The sequence below is a fragment of the Pseudorasbora parva genome, chromosome 23, assembly GCF_024679245.1.
Source record: "Pseudorasbora parva isolate DD20220531a chromosome 23, ASM2467924v1, whole genome shotgun sequence".
Taxonomy (NCBI): Eukaryota; Metazoa; Chordata; class Actinopteri; order Cypriniformes; family Gobionidae; genus Pseudorasbora; species Pseudorasbora parva.
This window is the reverse complement of record NC_090194.1, coordinates 20,565,852-20,582,801: the sequence shown is the minus strand read 5'-3', so window position 1 is coordinate 20,582,801 and position 16,950 is coordinate 20,565,852. Positions and strand designations below refer to the sequence as shown.

At 40.7% G+C, this 16,950-nt stretch overlaps 1 protein-coding gene across 3 annotated transcripts in view; it reads right to left on the bottom strand.

The window, feature by feature from the left end:
• Nucleotides 1-16,950, bottom strand: part of map3k1 (mitogen-activated protein kinase kinase kinase 1, E3 ubiquitin protein ligase) — an 84,466-nt gene that overhangs the window by 5,572 nt on the left and 61,944 nt on the right. For all 3 annotated transcript variants that reach the window (XM_067434254.1, XM_067434255.1, XM_067434256.1), the window contains exons 10-18: nucleotides 16,067-16,327; nucleotides 10,612-10,733; nucleotides 10,007-10,098; nucleotides 7,850-8,042; nucleotides 5,782-7,051; nucleotides 4,797-4,949; nucleotides 4,281-4,443; nucleotides 1,934-2,065; nucleotides 1,423-1,565 (exon numbers count right to left, since the gene is read on the bottom strand). In XM_067434254.1, coding sequence (XP_067290355.1) covers nucleotides 1,423-1,565; nucleotides 1,934-2,065; nucleotides 4,281-4,443; nucleotides 4,797-4,949; nucleotides 5,782-7,051; nucleotides 7,850-8,042; nucleotides 10,007-10,098; nucleotides 10,612-10,733; nucleotides 16,067-16,327 — 2,529 coding nt within the window. The remainder of the gene's footprint in view (nucleotides 1-1,422; nucleotides 1,566-1,933; nucleotides 2,066-4,280; nucleotides 4,444-4,796; nucleotides 4,950-5,781; nucleotides 7,052-7,849; nucleotides 8,043-10,006; nucleotides 10,099-10,611; nucleotides 10,734-16,066; nucleotides 16,328-16,950) is intronic.

Below are 16,950 nucleotides of genomic sequence, written 5' to 3'. Positions count from 1 at the left end.
TTTTGGTGAAATTATGTGCTATGTGTAATTGTCACCTGTCCAGCGTCCTACAAACCAGCGCTTTGATGGGCGTAGGCTGTTGCTTTCGCTCTCTCCCTCGCTCTCTCTCACGCGCTTCCGGTAGAATTGTCCGTAAGGCCCATACAAGGAAATTCCGCCCCCACTAACGTCAATGGGGACGCATGATCTCAAAAAACTTGCCGAAACTTATGACTAACCGAAATACTCCCATCAAACGTCCACCTTAACTTTTGAAACTTTGTCTATGTTTAGTATGGGATTCCAAGTCTTTAACAGTGTAAAAAGATCAGTATGCATGAAACAGCATTTCACCCCCCCTTTAAAGGGTTACTTCAGCGATTAGCATATGGCTTTGAATCAGTAGAAACCCTGGAGTATATTCAAATGATTGTGCTTTCCCCCCTCATATCCCCCTGAGACAAGAGATTTATGCAATTTATTTCTGGAAAAATTCCTCCTATGATGCAAATTGACGATATTTGCATTATAAGAGGAATATTTGGCCAAAGGCTAAAGACTACAGCCAGCAGAGGGAGCCATTTCCGCATGTTTTGAACCACACATGGGGGGATGGAGATCACACTCATAGCTCAGCTCACAGCTACAGGCACTCATTTAAACGGAGCTATGGTGAGCAATGTAAGTCTTAACTTCTCAAATTAATTTCTATGAATGTTAAGCTTGCAAAGGCATGAACTGAAACGCGCCAGACTGAACTCGCGTTGTATGCCGCGAGTATAGTCGCGATTACCTGAGCTCTAATCACTAGAGCTCATTCAGCTCATTTATCTGACTCCTGCAGTTAGTGCTCAGTGCTGTGATACTCGCACGGTGACTCACTCATTATATTGAACAGACACGTTCAGTTTTTAATTGTAGTGTCTTCTCCAACTCAGTCCCAGTAATCAAGTAGGTGGCTTTGAGAATGGCCTCACAGGGTAGCGAAGCATTCTGGGAATCGTAGTCTTTCATCCCCATGAGACAAACATACATTTTCTGTCTTTTCTCAGTCTAGAACAGTGGTTCCCAACCACATTCCTGAAGCCCCCCTAACACTACACATTTTGCATATCTCCTTTGACTGACACACCCATTTCAGGTCTTTGAGTCACTACTAATGAGCTGATGACCTGAATCAGGTGTGTTTGATTGAGGAGACATGCCAAATGTGCAGTGTTAGGGGGGCTCCAGGAATGTGGTTGGGAACCACTGGTCTAGAAAACACCAAATTCAAAAAAAATGATTTAACATTTCCACTAAATTGATGACCCAGTTTAAATACAGATTCATCTTCCCATCGCTGAAGTAACCCTTTAAACACTTCAGGTTGAACACTTCCATCACAACGTTTTAACGTAGTAAAGAGGCAGGTACTGCTTTTTTTTTAGTTAAAATGTTTACCTCAGGAGCCATGAAGGCAATGGTTCCTAGAAGCTGACCCTGGAATTCCCCTGCACCCGTGCCTTTTGAAGCCAGACGGGCTGCTGCCCCAAAATCAGCTATCCGCAACCTCTGGCCTGTGCTGTCAATTAGTAGATTGGCACCTACACAGGTTAAAAGGAGAACATAAATATGAGAACACATCGTAAGCTCTGCTCCACAACCTAGTGAGCTGCCTTGCAGTCTACTTCCTACGTAGAGAGCTACCATCAAAGGCCTCAGAACTGAAATTAAATGTCACACTTAGGCAAAAACTCCACATTACACAAATTGAGCTCCATTGCTCTGTAACAGTTGAAAAAAATATTTTTTTTGGGAGCGCAGTAGGAAGTAGACACCTGATTAGGTTTGGAACCAAGCTTAAAACAGCCTTCTTTATCCATCAAAACAACATGTAAGGATACAAGCTGGAAACCATTCTTCACAGTTTGACGAAAGCAGTGATTTCTGTAGCAAAGCTCCAGTAGCTTACCTTTGATGTCACGGTGTATGATCTGATTCTCATGGAGGTAGGAGAGACCTCTTAGGAGCTGCTCTGTGTAGTTGATGACCACACCCTCCTTAAACGCGCCATATTTATTTAAGAGATGAGATACAGAGCCACCTGAGGAAAACAAGTATTGCCTTTATGGACCAGGACAGATCTGGTAAAACAAGTGTTGCTTATAAAGAGGAAAACAGTCAAAAGGATCTCTTGTTAATGTAATACTGCATTGTAAGATCCAGGTGAGGGTCAATTAGGTTATTTCGGAAATGGAGTTGGAAAATAAAAGGTTTTTTTGGGGGGCTACTTTTATAAATGTACGGTGGCCACATAGGTTATTCTGTAGACAAAGAAATGTAAATGTATCTTTTTACTAATATGTATTGATTCAAGGACCGCTCAACGAGAGGCAAGATGGTATGTAGGCACGTTTGATGTCACTTAAAGAGAGATTTTCACCCAAAATTAAATTCATTTTTTTGTGAATTTCACCCACAACTGGAATTTTAAGGTAATTCAATTGAGTTTGGCATTGCAGATAAATTACACATTGATGCTTGAGTGCAAACAAAACAAGTGAATACAGAGAACAGTATGTAGGTTCCTAATAATATGTTTTAACTAGGGTTGCCTACGTTATATACAATACAGAATTTTCCCATTAAACAGTGATTCATTCATAAGCAAGCCTTTGAAGTTTAAGACATCAAATCAGTGTTCTGTATTAAAACCAGTTTGCCCCGTATAGGTCATAATGTAGTCTAGAGTATTCGCGATTGACGTGTAGGACCATCCAGTTTTAAAGGGATTTTGCACATGCTTACCCATTTAAACTTGTTTAAATTATTCAGTTTGGGTGAAAGTATTATAAAAAGTAAAGCAAGCTAGCCAGAAAATATAATTTATTTTAGTTTAGTATGTAATACTTAGACAGCTATAGTCTCTAGCATTGTGGGAGCCAATGCTGTAATGCTGCACCAACGCTTCCAGTGTGAATACTCGCGCGCGTCTGCAGCTGCATACATGGTGTAGTTACGCTGACATGCAGCTCATGCACTGCTCACGCTTGCGGTGTGAAACAGGGGTAATACCAGACTTGTTTTGTCCACAATATTCCGCATATGTGACCACACCTGATCTATATAAATGACTGGATTGCTTATGATGTTCTAAACAGCCATCAGGCAGTGAAGCCACCGGAAGAGCGACCATCTTTCTATTCCCTAACAACAGAGGGCAACATTGACGTCCAGCCAAACCATTGACCTAAAAATCACACGATTTGCAGCATATCAGTCTCACAGGATTTGATGTGTATGCAAATTAATAGTTACTAGTCATATCTTATCTGTAATGTTTATGCTTTTTTCAGAGAGTACGAGTCATATATTGAAATCGTTAATGTGGGTGTATCTACTGCACACTGTCGACACAGGTAACGTAACTGAACTAACCAAAAAATACATTTCTTGATCCATGCAATTATGGATATATATATATTTGTGTGTAGCTGTAGAAATGGATTTGAATAGCTTACAATACATATTAATACAAGCCTCTATATTGCACAGTACTGTATTATAATTCAAAGTTTGCCATGCATCATCTCAGAAATAAAGCAGTCAGCGTTATCTGCCTGAATACGTTATTATGCGTGTATTTTTTATTTCCTGATTGACATCTATTTCAATTTCTTAAAGACAGTTTCCATAAGTGTTATATACGTATAAGTATTTCATATAAGTGTTTAGTATGCCATGGGTTTGAATTAAATATTTATGTAATCATTGTTTAAACCATAAACTGCTTCAAAATGCATGCTGTTAACGAAATCATTGTTGAAATATTTGTACTTAGCCTACTGTGTGAATAAAACAATACTACAGCAAAACATGGTACATAATCAACAGTACAATGAGATTCTTTAGGTACAAGGCATAAATCTTTATGCCGATTTCAAAATGCACTCTTTGACATTTGTAATACATATGCTGAAGTGTCTCGTCTGCCCGCCGAGCTGATTTTCACTACTCTAATGAATGAACATTTAATAAGCAGGGGAAATTTCAGACATTACACAAATATTTTCATGCTTAGGACATCTGTGTTGTAAGCATGTACAGGGAGAATTCAGATATAAAAGCGTTGTCTCCTTATGCAATGTTTTCTCAGTAAAAATCACAATTTCCTATCGATTCAATAGAACGTGTGAGCTTACTAGGGAATACTAATATGGCGGTGCGGCGGCTTCACTTATGACGTCATGAGCAATCTAGTTCTCTATATAGATCAGTGGACCACACCTTTACGCTTTGCATGTTTGTGGACAACCCACCTGCCATCCACTCTACAAAAAGGTTGTAGTTGCTCTTCTCACAGGTTGCCCCAAGCATCCGGATGATGTTTGGGTGGTTAAGGAGACCCATCATGCGAATTTCCTCTCGTAGTGCCTCCACCACCTCCTCCTGCTCTGAAGAGGTGTTCCTCACATACGTCACCTGATTAATTAAATCAGAATCAAGCATCATGTCTGTATATGTTCTATTATAGCTGCCAAAACAAAACATACTCAGCCCCCTTGCATCCGTATTTAGTGCCTTTATATACCTCAAGGATTTCCATATCTTTTGTCACTATTGTTATAAGTGATTCGTCAAAAAAAAAAGTTCATTATTTTCTGATCATTTTAAGAAATCTGCATGTACAACTATCCTAACACACAGATTCCCATAAAGTGTTAGAAAAGAGCAAAAGTTTATATAAAAAAATGGTGGTTGACAACACTGGTCAGTAAAGGTGGGGATGAAAAATCCTCATATAACGTATCGGGTGGTGTGTGTAACATTCTCACCTGTTTGACAGCCATCAGAGTACCAGTGCCCACATCCTGAGCCTGGTAACATGACGAAAAGGCACCCAGGCCAATTTGTTGCCCTTTTAGCCATTCATTGCCCTCTCTGTATGGCTGCTTTGCTTTGGTATGACCAGGTAGAGTCTCTGGTGTCTGACCATGAAAAAGGAAAAACAAAACGGGGGGAAAAATTAAGCCAATTTTTTTTAATCTTAAAACTATATATGAGCATTGCTTGCACAAGGCAGTATGATTTTTTTTAGAGCAGGGTCCCTCAAATTCAGCTTTGGAGGACCACTGTCCTGCAGAGTTTAGCTCAAACTATGATCAAACTCACTTACCTGAAATTTTCTAGTAACTGTGAAGAGCTTGATTAGCTTGTTCAGGTGTGATTAATTAGGGTTGGAACTAAACTCTGCAGGGTCCGTGGGTCAGTGGCCCTTTAGGACCTGATTTGAGGAGCCCTGCTTAGAGGTACAACAGCTTGTAACTGGGGCAGTGACCATGATGGGCCATCTTTGTAGTTTATTCCCACCATAACTTATTGTCTCATATTATACAGTAGCACTTTAAGGGTATGCATTACCTTGTTTACACCTGGTATTAAGACGTTTTTTGATCGATTACAAGTGGACGACGCTAAATACAGGTGTAAACAGGGTCTAAAATGTTTTGAGCTTGTTCGAACAGCCACAAAAGAATGCTTACTGACAATGCGTAAACATCATAGGAAGTGCACTAGCCAGATGGGATTGGAACTCTGTCGGCTGAAGACCCAAGTTTGGTTTGAAGATGAAAAACAAACCAAGCACCATGTTCCAAACAAATTTTAATACCAGGTGTAAACAGGGCCTAAGCTACTAATACGCACCCTTTTTGGGGTAGATAAGGTACCAAGATGTCCTATAAAGGGTACTGCCCCAGGGACAAGATGTTGTCGACCTTATTTTTAAGGTAAGTTTACTATATTTAGTCATGCACTTACATCCACCTGAATAATGATCACGTCTTCTCCTTTGTCCACCTGTAACTGCGGGATGATAGGCAGGGAATCTTGCGACTCAGACATTGCCATGACTACAGCCAGCGCCTCCTCTTCCTCAGCCTCCATCTTCTCCTTGCACTTCTGGTTCTTGGTCATGTCCTCGCTGTACGTGTCGTCGTTCGCGTTGGCCTGCTCTGGTGACAACACTGCCACTTCAGACTGGAAGGTGACTGTGCTGTCTGCCGCAGGTATGGAGGCTTCCAACAGGTCCTCCATGCTGGAGCTGAGATCGGCCGAAGCATCTATACCGTGGAATTTCTCCTCTACTGGTGTGAAGACTGTGTCCTCACTGGGGATGAAAGCAGAACCTCCACTGCAGCCCATGTCATCTCTGGACCTGACCTCCTGAAGGTCCAGTTTCATGTTGCTCTTTGTCCCTGGGCTTAAAGCTTTAGCTCCATCAGATGAGGCAGTGGGAGATGGTCGAGAGGGTCTGGGCCAGTGGATCTGATTTGAGGGCAGTGGCCGAGCTTGGGTAAACACAGGGGAGGGTAACTTCTCCGGCTCCTTACTGCTACAGGCACCTCCACTTAATCCCTTCTGCAGCGGCAACTTGCGTTGGGTACTCAGTGGGGACTGCGTGAGTTTGTTGGGCATAAAACTCTGTGGCAGGGCTTTGGGGCTTTCTGGAGGGAAGGATGGGGCGTTGGCCATGGACAAAGAAGGAAGGGTCGGGGGTTGACTGGATGAGGGGGAGTTCAAACATTGGCTCATAGGTCTGTTTCGGGCCTGAATTGGGGGCTTTGGAAACTCAGCAGGGCTTGTGGCGATGTTTGAGAGTCTCTCTGTTATATCATCTACAGGAGTTGAACTGGCTTGACCTGAAGGTGCCACCTTGGCGGTCGGCTGCTGTAGACCATGGGTGGGAGAGTTCCTTTCAGTCATACATGGGGAATTATGGGGGGCTGTGGGCTCGAGAAAAGCATTGGAGTGCAAACTGTGCCCAGTCTGTAGGTCGTCTAGTCCCAGATGGATGGCTTCCAGGATGTCCATCTCCTCAGCAATGGCTAGAAGACGCCGGCGCATGCGGGCGTAGTGAGTGGAACTGGTGACGTTGAGCATGTCCAGTAGCTTAACGAAGACATGAGGCACACGAGCTACCATACGGGCAGCGCTCAGGAAGACGCGACGAGAAAGCTTACCCACCATGGAGTGAGAGTTATCGATGGACTGCAGTGCAAAACTTAGAAGAGGCAGCAGCTTCTGGTACCTACAAAGGCAAAATAATGGATTTAAAACCCATGACAATACAGCAAAAGCATTTTCCACAAAATCTAGTTTCCCTTTCCTTTTTTAAATCGGTTTAGTTATCCAAAACTAAATGAATATTGAGCTGTTTTGCTTGCAACCCTGGTACAACACACAAAATATCTTAACGCCTGCTCTAAATAGGGTCTCTGATGCATTCAACTGTAAAGGCCTGGGTATACTTAATTTTCCATGTTTCAGAACCACGATCTAGGTCTCATAATAATAATTTGGGCTTTACTGTCTCTGCAAACATGTGTACCAAATTGCCCATACAATTAGTGAGACAACATCTGTTACCAGATAAAAAGGTCTGTCTGCACAGACAGAACATTGGGCCAAAATTTTAAGAAGGATGTTACACTACCACTTTCAAATTCTTACCAAAAGCATTTGGCTCAAGAGTTAAAAAAAAAAAAAAAAACTTGAATACATTGATTTTAGCTGAGCAGTTGTTGGGTGGCTCACCAAAGTAAACGAATACTAACTAGTGATGGGTATCACCAAAAGATTTTCCAAATTATTAATTTTGATCTCAATTTAAGTTGATTAGATTCTGATTCTTTATAGTTATAACATTCCTTTTTCTTACACAATGTATGCTTATTTAAAATGTATCACTAGAAAACAATCACATCGCGCTAAAATTATTTACAGGGTTGAAAAAATGCCATACTCTTCATACAAAAATGCCAAACTCTTCATGCAAGAGGTTCATAAATCATAAACAGCTCAACAATATTAGCATGTATTTCTGTACCTCTCCACAACGTTTTGAGCCTGGTTGCAGTCTCCACCTGACACAATATGAGGGTAGAATTCAGCAGGAAACTCCAGTAAAAGCCTGTCGATCAAACACAGACGACCCAGCAGTGCTTGCCAGTTATTGGCCTCCGTTTTAGAGCCCAAGATACAGTTCAGGACATAGTCAACTCCACCGATACCAATAGAGCCTAATGGAAAATCAGAGATGAAACGTTTCTATTGAAAAGCAAACAAATAGTTTGTTTATCAGTCAAAAACAGTATAGGTGCACCCCAGATCTCTTATGCTCTATTCTATGTAGTTTTCTAGTATAAAGTGTGAGAGGTGTTATCACTGAACATCTCAAAATGTAACTAATTAAAAAAAGTATGGAATGTTGGACACCATGCATTCTGTCACAGCTTGCCTTATGTAGCGTATGGTGAGAGGCTATCACACTCCAATGATGGCTGACGAAATAACCTTTTAAACCTTATATACTAGACTTGGGGTGCAAAACTCAACCCAAGAGTTCAGAGTCAACCCTAATCAAGTACTTACAGATATGTGTTCGAGCAGGGTTGGGACTAAACTTTGCAGGACTGCTCTGCCAGGAGCTGAGTTTTGCACCCCTGTACTAGACAGTTGAGGACAGTGTGTCCTTTGGGACACAACATAAATAACTTCAAACTACATGGAATATAATGCACAAGTCAAACAGACTACTTTTTCTGTGTTTTTCTTATAGATTGATAGCCACAAAATTACATTTCTGGGTGACCTATTCATAAGAAAAGAAAAAAAAGAAACAGGAAGCTGTTGCTTAATGCCAAGTTCACACCGCACGATTTTTGGCCTGATTTTCACCCGGCGACAAATCGTAGACAAATTACACTAAATGCAAATTTGCTAAAATGTATACAATGCCTTTTTACACGCGTGACAATCATGCAGGGTGAATTATCAAAGATGCAATCATAGAGAACCAATGACATGTTGCCGATGCCCGTGAGATATTTGGCATGGTAAATATCCAGGCCTGTCTGCAATTCAATATCCTGCTGCGTAAAATGTGTTCTGACTGAAAATGACATCGGCAAAGACCTACAAAGACATGGGATTACTATTCTGACACAATTCTGCACACGCAAGATCATATTTTGTGTTTGTTTGTCAAATGGTAGAGGTTGGAACTTGGAAATAAATGTCAAAGACTTTATAACATTGTTAAATTTGATTTTCCATGTATATTTCCACGTCCGCTGTAGAGTAATGCAGGGAGTCTTGTGAGAGGTTGTTAAGCCAGCCTATCAGAATTTAGCAGTCTCATCTCTGATTGGCTGGAATCATGTTATATTGTAAGAGTTGTGTTGCTTTGAGCTGTGTTGAGCAAGCGAGCCATCAGAGCGGGTATCGGAGCGCAAGCAAACAAGACGTTGCACATGTGAAAAATAATATCGGCGCACATCCAAATAAGCAAAATGGATTTTCGTTCGCTTGAAATACTTTCTTATTTGCAAGATGAACAACTCCGCAAAACTGCCCTTTTGCGCGCTCAAAATATGATCTTGCACGCGCAGAATTGTGGCAGAATAGTAAGCCAATACAAAGACACGGCAGCAGGAAGTTTGGGGAGGAGTAGTCTAGACTATTGAAGACCTCTAGACTATTGAATAACAGTATTTGAATAGATGCATTTACAATAGCAAACAGAAACAAAGCACAAACATTTGCTTGACCAGCCACAACAGCAGTGCATTGCAAAATTATTTATTTACCTCCCACTCTCTGCAGTACACACAATCCTTGCTCCCTGAGTCTCTCCACGCATCTTTTTTTTACATTTTTCTCTTTTTCGCCAATACGCAAAGCTGGGTCACTTCTTGCGGGCTATCATTTTATTTAACAATTCTGGTCTTGTACGAGACGTGATCTGGTGTTATTTCCTTATCACTTCTCAACTGTGTTTGGTTGGGAAATGTAGTTAGCGAACCAGACAGAGTCGTTACCTATTCTTCCAAATGTAAAGTCATGCTACCCCAGATAGTAGTGCAGTGTGAAAAGAACAGTGGTCTGACCACGTTGAAAATCGTGCAGTTTGATTCATGGTGGCTGCAGGGCCAACTTAAGGATATTTCATTATGACATAAATTTGATGATTACAAATTAGTACCTGCTTTGAGGATTTCTCTGCCCACAGCAAGTTCCCCCATTTGCCCTTTGCACAGCTCCAGTAGAGTGGACACGGACAGCTGACTCGTGCGACTGAGCACAAACAGACAAACACGTAGACTTAGCAAACCCCACTTCAAAAGAGCATTTAAAGTCAACAGCAATATGTGGAAAGGTTTTTCTGGGCAAACGGGATACTAAAAATAAACACGTGCTTATTCATCAAGAATGGATTGGATGGGGAAGATGATGTCAGAGTAAAGGTTTCAGTTACTACATTCTGATGAAAAATGGTTTACTTTAAAATAATAAATCGTTCACAATAAGACCAGGGAGTTGTGGAGGAGTAAACAGTTACATTTGATATTAGATTGACAACTCTTTCAAACTAAATTACAATATCATCACTCTTCAACAAACACCAGCAATAATTAGTTTGTGCTACATTGTCTATCCACTAGGTGGCAATGGCCTGTTAATCATGACAGCCTAGATATATATATATGATATGATGTATCCTGGATCAGGTCAAATACATCCAGTCTAACACATGTATCCACTATGCATGAGGAATAGGGATCAGATATGTTCTTAGGCGAGTTGTACCTGTTAGCATCTGCACACTTGACCAGTATGGTTTCCACTACGGGCCGCAGCAGCTGCTGTAATCGAGTCCGCTCTGAAGCAGAGTGACAAGGGGTGTAGACAAGCATCGCCCGCAGGGTTTTCTGAAATGGCACAAAGATCGACACTTAATACAGATCTACACAAAAGCACAAACGATGTTACCAAATATAGGACTGTGGCTTGTGTTGTGGATTCTCTCTAGTCCTGTGTTGAGAGGGTTCCAAGACCGTTTTGATTCAGGACACAGAGAGGGCTGCACAAATTAATTGAAATATTTAAGCCTGGTTTCACAGACAAGGCTTGGGTCTAGTCACAAAATAAAATGTATGTTTGGGCTATTTTAACTGAAAGCAACTTGCAAATATTAAAATATGTCAGTGCCAATATTTTAATGATGCGTACCAGTAATGTTTTTTTCTTTCTTTATTAAGTCACATTTATAAAAGGTACTTAAATGCCCTAATTAAAATAAGGCCTAATTCCTGGCTTAATCCAAATTAATTTAAAATTCTGCATACAGATGACAAGATCATCAAGATATATCTGCTTAATCCCTTATGCTAGTTTTGTGCAATAGGCCCCAGGCCTGAAAGTGCTTGCTGTCAACAAAAGAGAAGCTTTAAGAGTATTCCTCCAAAATAAAAGCATGGTTATTTAACATTTAAAAATTAATAAATTATGATTAAACTAGGAAATTTAGTTGCACTATAAAATAAAATCCTTCTTATATCCTTTTTAAAAATTGTTTACAGTGAAATTGTAATATTAATATTTGTAGATAATATAAATGATAATTAGAAAAAAAAGCTTAGTAATAACTAACAAAAATAATACAATATTATTTTTATAATAATAATTATAAAATTTAATAATTATTGTAATACAATTATACCAATTTTGGTCAAATTGGGCTACAAACAAGCAAAGCAAACAAAGCTTATATTATAAATAAAAAAGCAAGAACACCCCCCCCCCCCCAAAAAAAAAAAATGTTTACCGTCCAAAAGTAAAATAATGTTAATATTTAAATGAGGATTCACTTATTTTGTTTCTTTGTTGTTTGTGTTGTGTTTAAAAGTCTCTTGAATTTCAACCTGTCCAACATGGCGAGTTCTACAAAGTGACTGAGTTTGATTAGATGTACAGCCTCTGTTGTCAACAATGAAATTGGATGAGTTTTTCCCTCCATTTTAAAACTTAAGCCTTTTTGTTTTACTAGCCTATATACAGACAAACAAGTACATGATTAGTTGCATTTTATTATTTGCATTAACAGTGTAGACTCCCTGAGGTCAGAACAGTCATTTGATCCGCTGGACCACAGTATATTAACAGTACTACACAGTGTGTGTTTGTGTTTGTGTGTGAGAAAGAGTTCACCCTGACCCTGACTCCGAGAGAGAGCTGGGGAGTGGTGACTGATAGCACAGTGCATTGGAGCGCGGCCCAGCATTGATTAACCCAGCATACACGCCCCTCCCGAACACAAACACATTCACCCGCCTACACACACACACAACACTAAAGGATAAAATAATGCTCCTCTGCCTGCAAAAAATACCTCCACATCAAGAGCAAATAGTGAAACAATATGACATTTGAACTCGCCACATTCAGTTCACTGATCAGCCAAACCGCTACACAACTTTACTACACTGCGGTGTTTCTAGAGCGGTCTAATACAAGGTAACATCCTGAATGCTTTTGTCTGTAGTATTTTTAGTTCATAGAGACAGCCTTCTTTCTGGTACGTGTTCGAAGAATATAGGAAAACTGCTGGAAAGCCCCGAACAGACAAAACGCTTGTTGTTTTCATAAAGGCAGCTCACTGGAGCACAGAGCCTGAGGCAATGACACCATCCCAGAAGCCCAAGCAGCAAGAGCTACTGTTTTTTGTTGTTGTTTTTTAAGGAGTAGAAATGGGTTATGAGAGAAAGAAAAAAAAAGAAACCTTTCATTTCCAGCTTCAGTCTGAGGATCCCTGCTGCTTCCAGACTTCCTGGTTTGAAGTGAACTTTAAAACTAGCCAGCGTGGTTCGCTGAACTTTAGAACTCTGGCCCGGTTCAGATAACCTCAGATCAAAGTTGACAAAAGGAAAAGAAACACCTAGACCAGCCAATGGCAAGTGAAAACTTTCAAGGGTCATGAAATGGCATTTTACTTTTTGTGAATGCAAACTAAAAGAACTGCCACTGTCTTATATAATGTGCACTTTTTTTGTTCTTCAAAAGAACTCGCTTTGTTGTGCCACCCACAAATTCTAGAAAAATTTAAAATAACTGGTACCTATAACAAGATTTTAAAATGTTATTTGTGTGTGAAATAAGTGGAATAACACCTAGATTATTTTGCAGTAAACTGTGGGAAAATATTGAGATTTTTAGCTATAGTGCCCAGTCTAATTTGGATGTACTCTTGGCATGATGGAGGACAGTGATCGCACCTTCCTTAATTTACAAAAAGCTTGACTTTATTCTATCGTGTAGGACCCTGAATGTTGCTCAGTCACCCGTTCAAACCAGGCCAGGTGAACATTCTCCCTTTAACAGAAAAGTTAAATTGAGGTATGAATGAAGCATTCAAAGAAGAAACCAAGCCAAAATTATGAGCCAATACTCAGTTCAAACGGCCCTGATGACTGTAGGAGCTCTTGGTCTGTGCAGTATTGTGTGACTTCCTTCTGCTGTGCCACAATCTCTCTCGTTCATATGATCTTAACAGAAGGGCTGTCGACACTTCATGTGACTGAAGTGTTCACATGATAATAAGCAGTGGGTCAGGCATGTGAAACAGTGTTTAAGTAAGTTCACGTGACAGAACTTCACCATTCTGCATGCATTACATTTTGGACCATGATTGAAGTGTTTGAATAATTAAGACATTTGCCTCACATACAAGTGTTTAAGTGACCTCAAAAAAACCACACATGTAACCCAGTCGTTCCCAAACTGGGGTGGCGTTTAGAGAGGCCTGGGCTGGAGGTAAGGCTAAGGGATAGGGTACCATGAGTGTATATAAAAAATAAACCTCTTCAGGGTGATACAAGACCCCACTGCATATTATCCCACGAATTATACGGCTCCTTGTGTGCAAATAATTTTGTCCGGTTTTATACATTAAAAATATTTAATGCAATTAACGCAGCATCCGTTTTATTCCCATCATCCTTTGACTAGTGTTGCATTATATGATCACACACTTATTCATGAAAATGCTTTTAAACCACCCAAGTGCATTAAGACACAAAAGAGAATGCCGTGCAGTACTGGCATGCGTCTGTGAATCTCCTGTCTGTGTGACACACACACACTTGTGCACAGAGAAAGCCGCTTCAGACAGTGCTTGAACGGACAAAAACACAAAATTATGCCAAAATGCCCGTTTTAACGAGCATTCCCGCAAGCACAGTCTTAAATGGGTTTAATTATGTCTTAAATGAACGTAAAGAAATGTGAGAAAATGGGATGTGAGTCAGATCAGTCACGCACTGCTCTTGTCTGGCTATCATTAGACCAAGCTCAATCATTTAAGATTAAACATTGTTCTGGAGAGTCTGCTCTATATTTTCTACTGCAAGAAGTGTGATTAACGGGGATAGTTCAAATTATTCTGTATGCAATTGGATAGCGTACAGAGTACCTTCAACCAATAGAACAACGATCCATCACTTCTCTATTCAGGGCAAAATCAAATCGCCGGCAGATCAGTCTTGGTTTACATAGTCTAGCACTGCTCTGGACTGAATAACTTTTCTAGCTTTAACAAGGAAAAATCTATATTTAATTTATAATTTATGCAGTGAAGTTTGAAAATGTCCTTTATATATGCTACCTGTATGGTAGGGGTGACCCTAATAGTCGAAGATTCGATGCATCGATATGCAGGACCCGATTCGACCACTGATCTCATGGTCGAATTTTCGCGGGTGTTATGAAACGAGGATCATACCATTTTGGTCGCGGGACTCGCGGCGCTGAGCGATCGCCCCTTTAAGGGCACTGAGCTTCGCAACAGATGCGCCGCTCCTTTAAAATTTGAACCCATATACACAAGCCTACAGTCTCCCTCTAATTTACTGAAGCTTTCGCGCCTCGATCGCCCCCCGGTGACCGGTCCCAGTATAGCCGCCCCTCTGTTTTCTCTAATGGACGCGAGACAAACTAAACAATAAAATTACACTTCAAATATTCTTTCCCCAAAGTTAGTTTATGTCATTGAAGGCAGTTATCATCACGATGATTTCATTTCAAGTGTTCGTTTTTAAAATAAGTTTAGTTTTAGTTAGTTATCTGACGCTTTAAAAACGGGGGGTGTGACGTCATGATTGACAGCTGAGACTGACGGCTCTGAGTGAAGTTGTCACTGAGGCACTAACAGACTTTTTTCGGAATTTTTGGGAGCAGATTGCTGCTTTAGCTTTAATTTCTACATTTCCATAACTGTTTATTTCACACCAATATAATTAATTGTTCTGCATCCGCGAGAGTGTGGGCGGGCTTTTGATATCGCAGCTGTACTTCCTGCTCTACTTCCTGCGCTCTACTGCGCAACTCTGGTCCCGAAATCGCTACTGCGCAGACTCGGTCCCAAGATGTCAGCGCCGTGCACCCCCGCCTGAAAGCTTCAAATATGGCAAGTGGAAACGGATGATGTCGAGTTGTCCATATTTTTTTACGGTCTATGATATACACCGACGGCGGCATTCGACGCCTGTCAGCGGCGATTAAATGTATATTTCCCTCAAATCGTGAATGTACATACTGATTTCACCCTGTGCCACAAGATACACTCATCGTGCAGCTCTTCTGTCAGAAGTCGATTCAAAATTGAGCTTGCGCCCGGCGCGTATATAATGTTCACGTCTGCCTGGTGTGAGATCCCTGAGACACGGCGCTGAGCTTCAGTCTGGTGTGCGACCCTCTATAGGCACAATCGGCTTAAGAATGTGCATATAAACGCACAAAGTGTTCTTTTCCTCACTAGGCAGGTATTGTTTTTAGGTTAATTTATCAAAATGTTATTTTATATATTTGTGTAAGTAATGACTTCGTAACCTCTAGATGATTCGTAGTGCACTGAGCAGTCTGTTGACGGTTTTAGCAGTTTGTCCGTTTGTTGTGCACTAACAGACCACTTGAAGAATCAGAACTGAGTTTGAAGGGAGCCATGCAAAAATATAAATGAATGATGCACAGTTCTGCACTAAGCAAAGTTATGTCTGGGATTTTCTTTATGTGGGTTCATATAGGTGGGGGGCAGAAAAAGTTTGGGAACCACTGTTAACCTGTGCAGTCTCAACATATAATATACTACTGCCTCTATTACTAAAATTTTGTTGTTTTGTGTCTTAATACTGTTGTATGCTAACCCTATATCTCCAGATGCTGCAGCAGAGGCAAACGTGAGTGTTAAGACAGAGGTAAAGCATCTTACCAGTGCTGCCACATAGACTTTGTAGACGGGGTCTGCGCAGACCATGGAGAGCACACTACAGCAGGACTCCACCACCACGTCTCCGGACACCTCCCCCGCAGCTGTGCCCAGCCCCACCCCTGCGCCCGCCCCGGCCAATGAATGCTCGCCGTTGGCCAACAGGAGGGCTCCGCTCACGTCATGTGACAGCCGCCGAAGGGCCATTTCCCTGATGTTCCAGTTCCGGGAAAAGAGACAGCCTACCAGCTCTAAACCAAACACCTGAGAGAGAGAGCATGAACACAAAACCACAAAGAGTAAGTCAGTTTACGTCATTGCAGTGTCATATTATTTATGACACTGCATATATTATTTACTGCAATTTCAAAAGAATTCAAATAGAAACAACAAAGATTTCTTACATTGGGACATTGTTGGTTTTAATAAAATCTTTATAAATTGAACGTAAATGAAAAATACTACTATTATGTAGTCTTACGATGTAGTAGCCTTTTTGCATTGCAGTAATGACAACTTAGAAAATATGTTAGTTTATGTGAGTTTCCCTAAAATATAGTTGGTTATATACTTAGTTAGTTATAGGAACCAGGGTGGTTCCCGGAGAACTAAATGTTCTCCATGGTCCATTTTCCAGGTTGAATTCGCACTGCCAGTAGGAACTTTGAAATGACGTAGGCCGTGCTTGTTATTGCGTCTTATTTTTACAGCACTTATTTTCAAATGTTGCTAGCTGAACAGAAACACATAATATTTATCTTGGTCCCCTCAAATTTGTGTTGGATTTTCTCCCTAGATTGTCCATCCATCTCTGTTTTCCATGTTAGTGGAGTTAGTTTGTGGAGTAAATATATATAGGCTATAAACTGCATTAAAAAAATACAAAT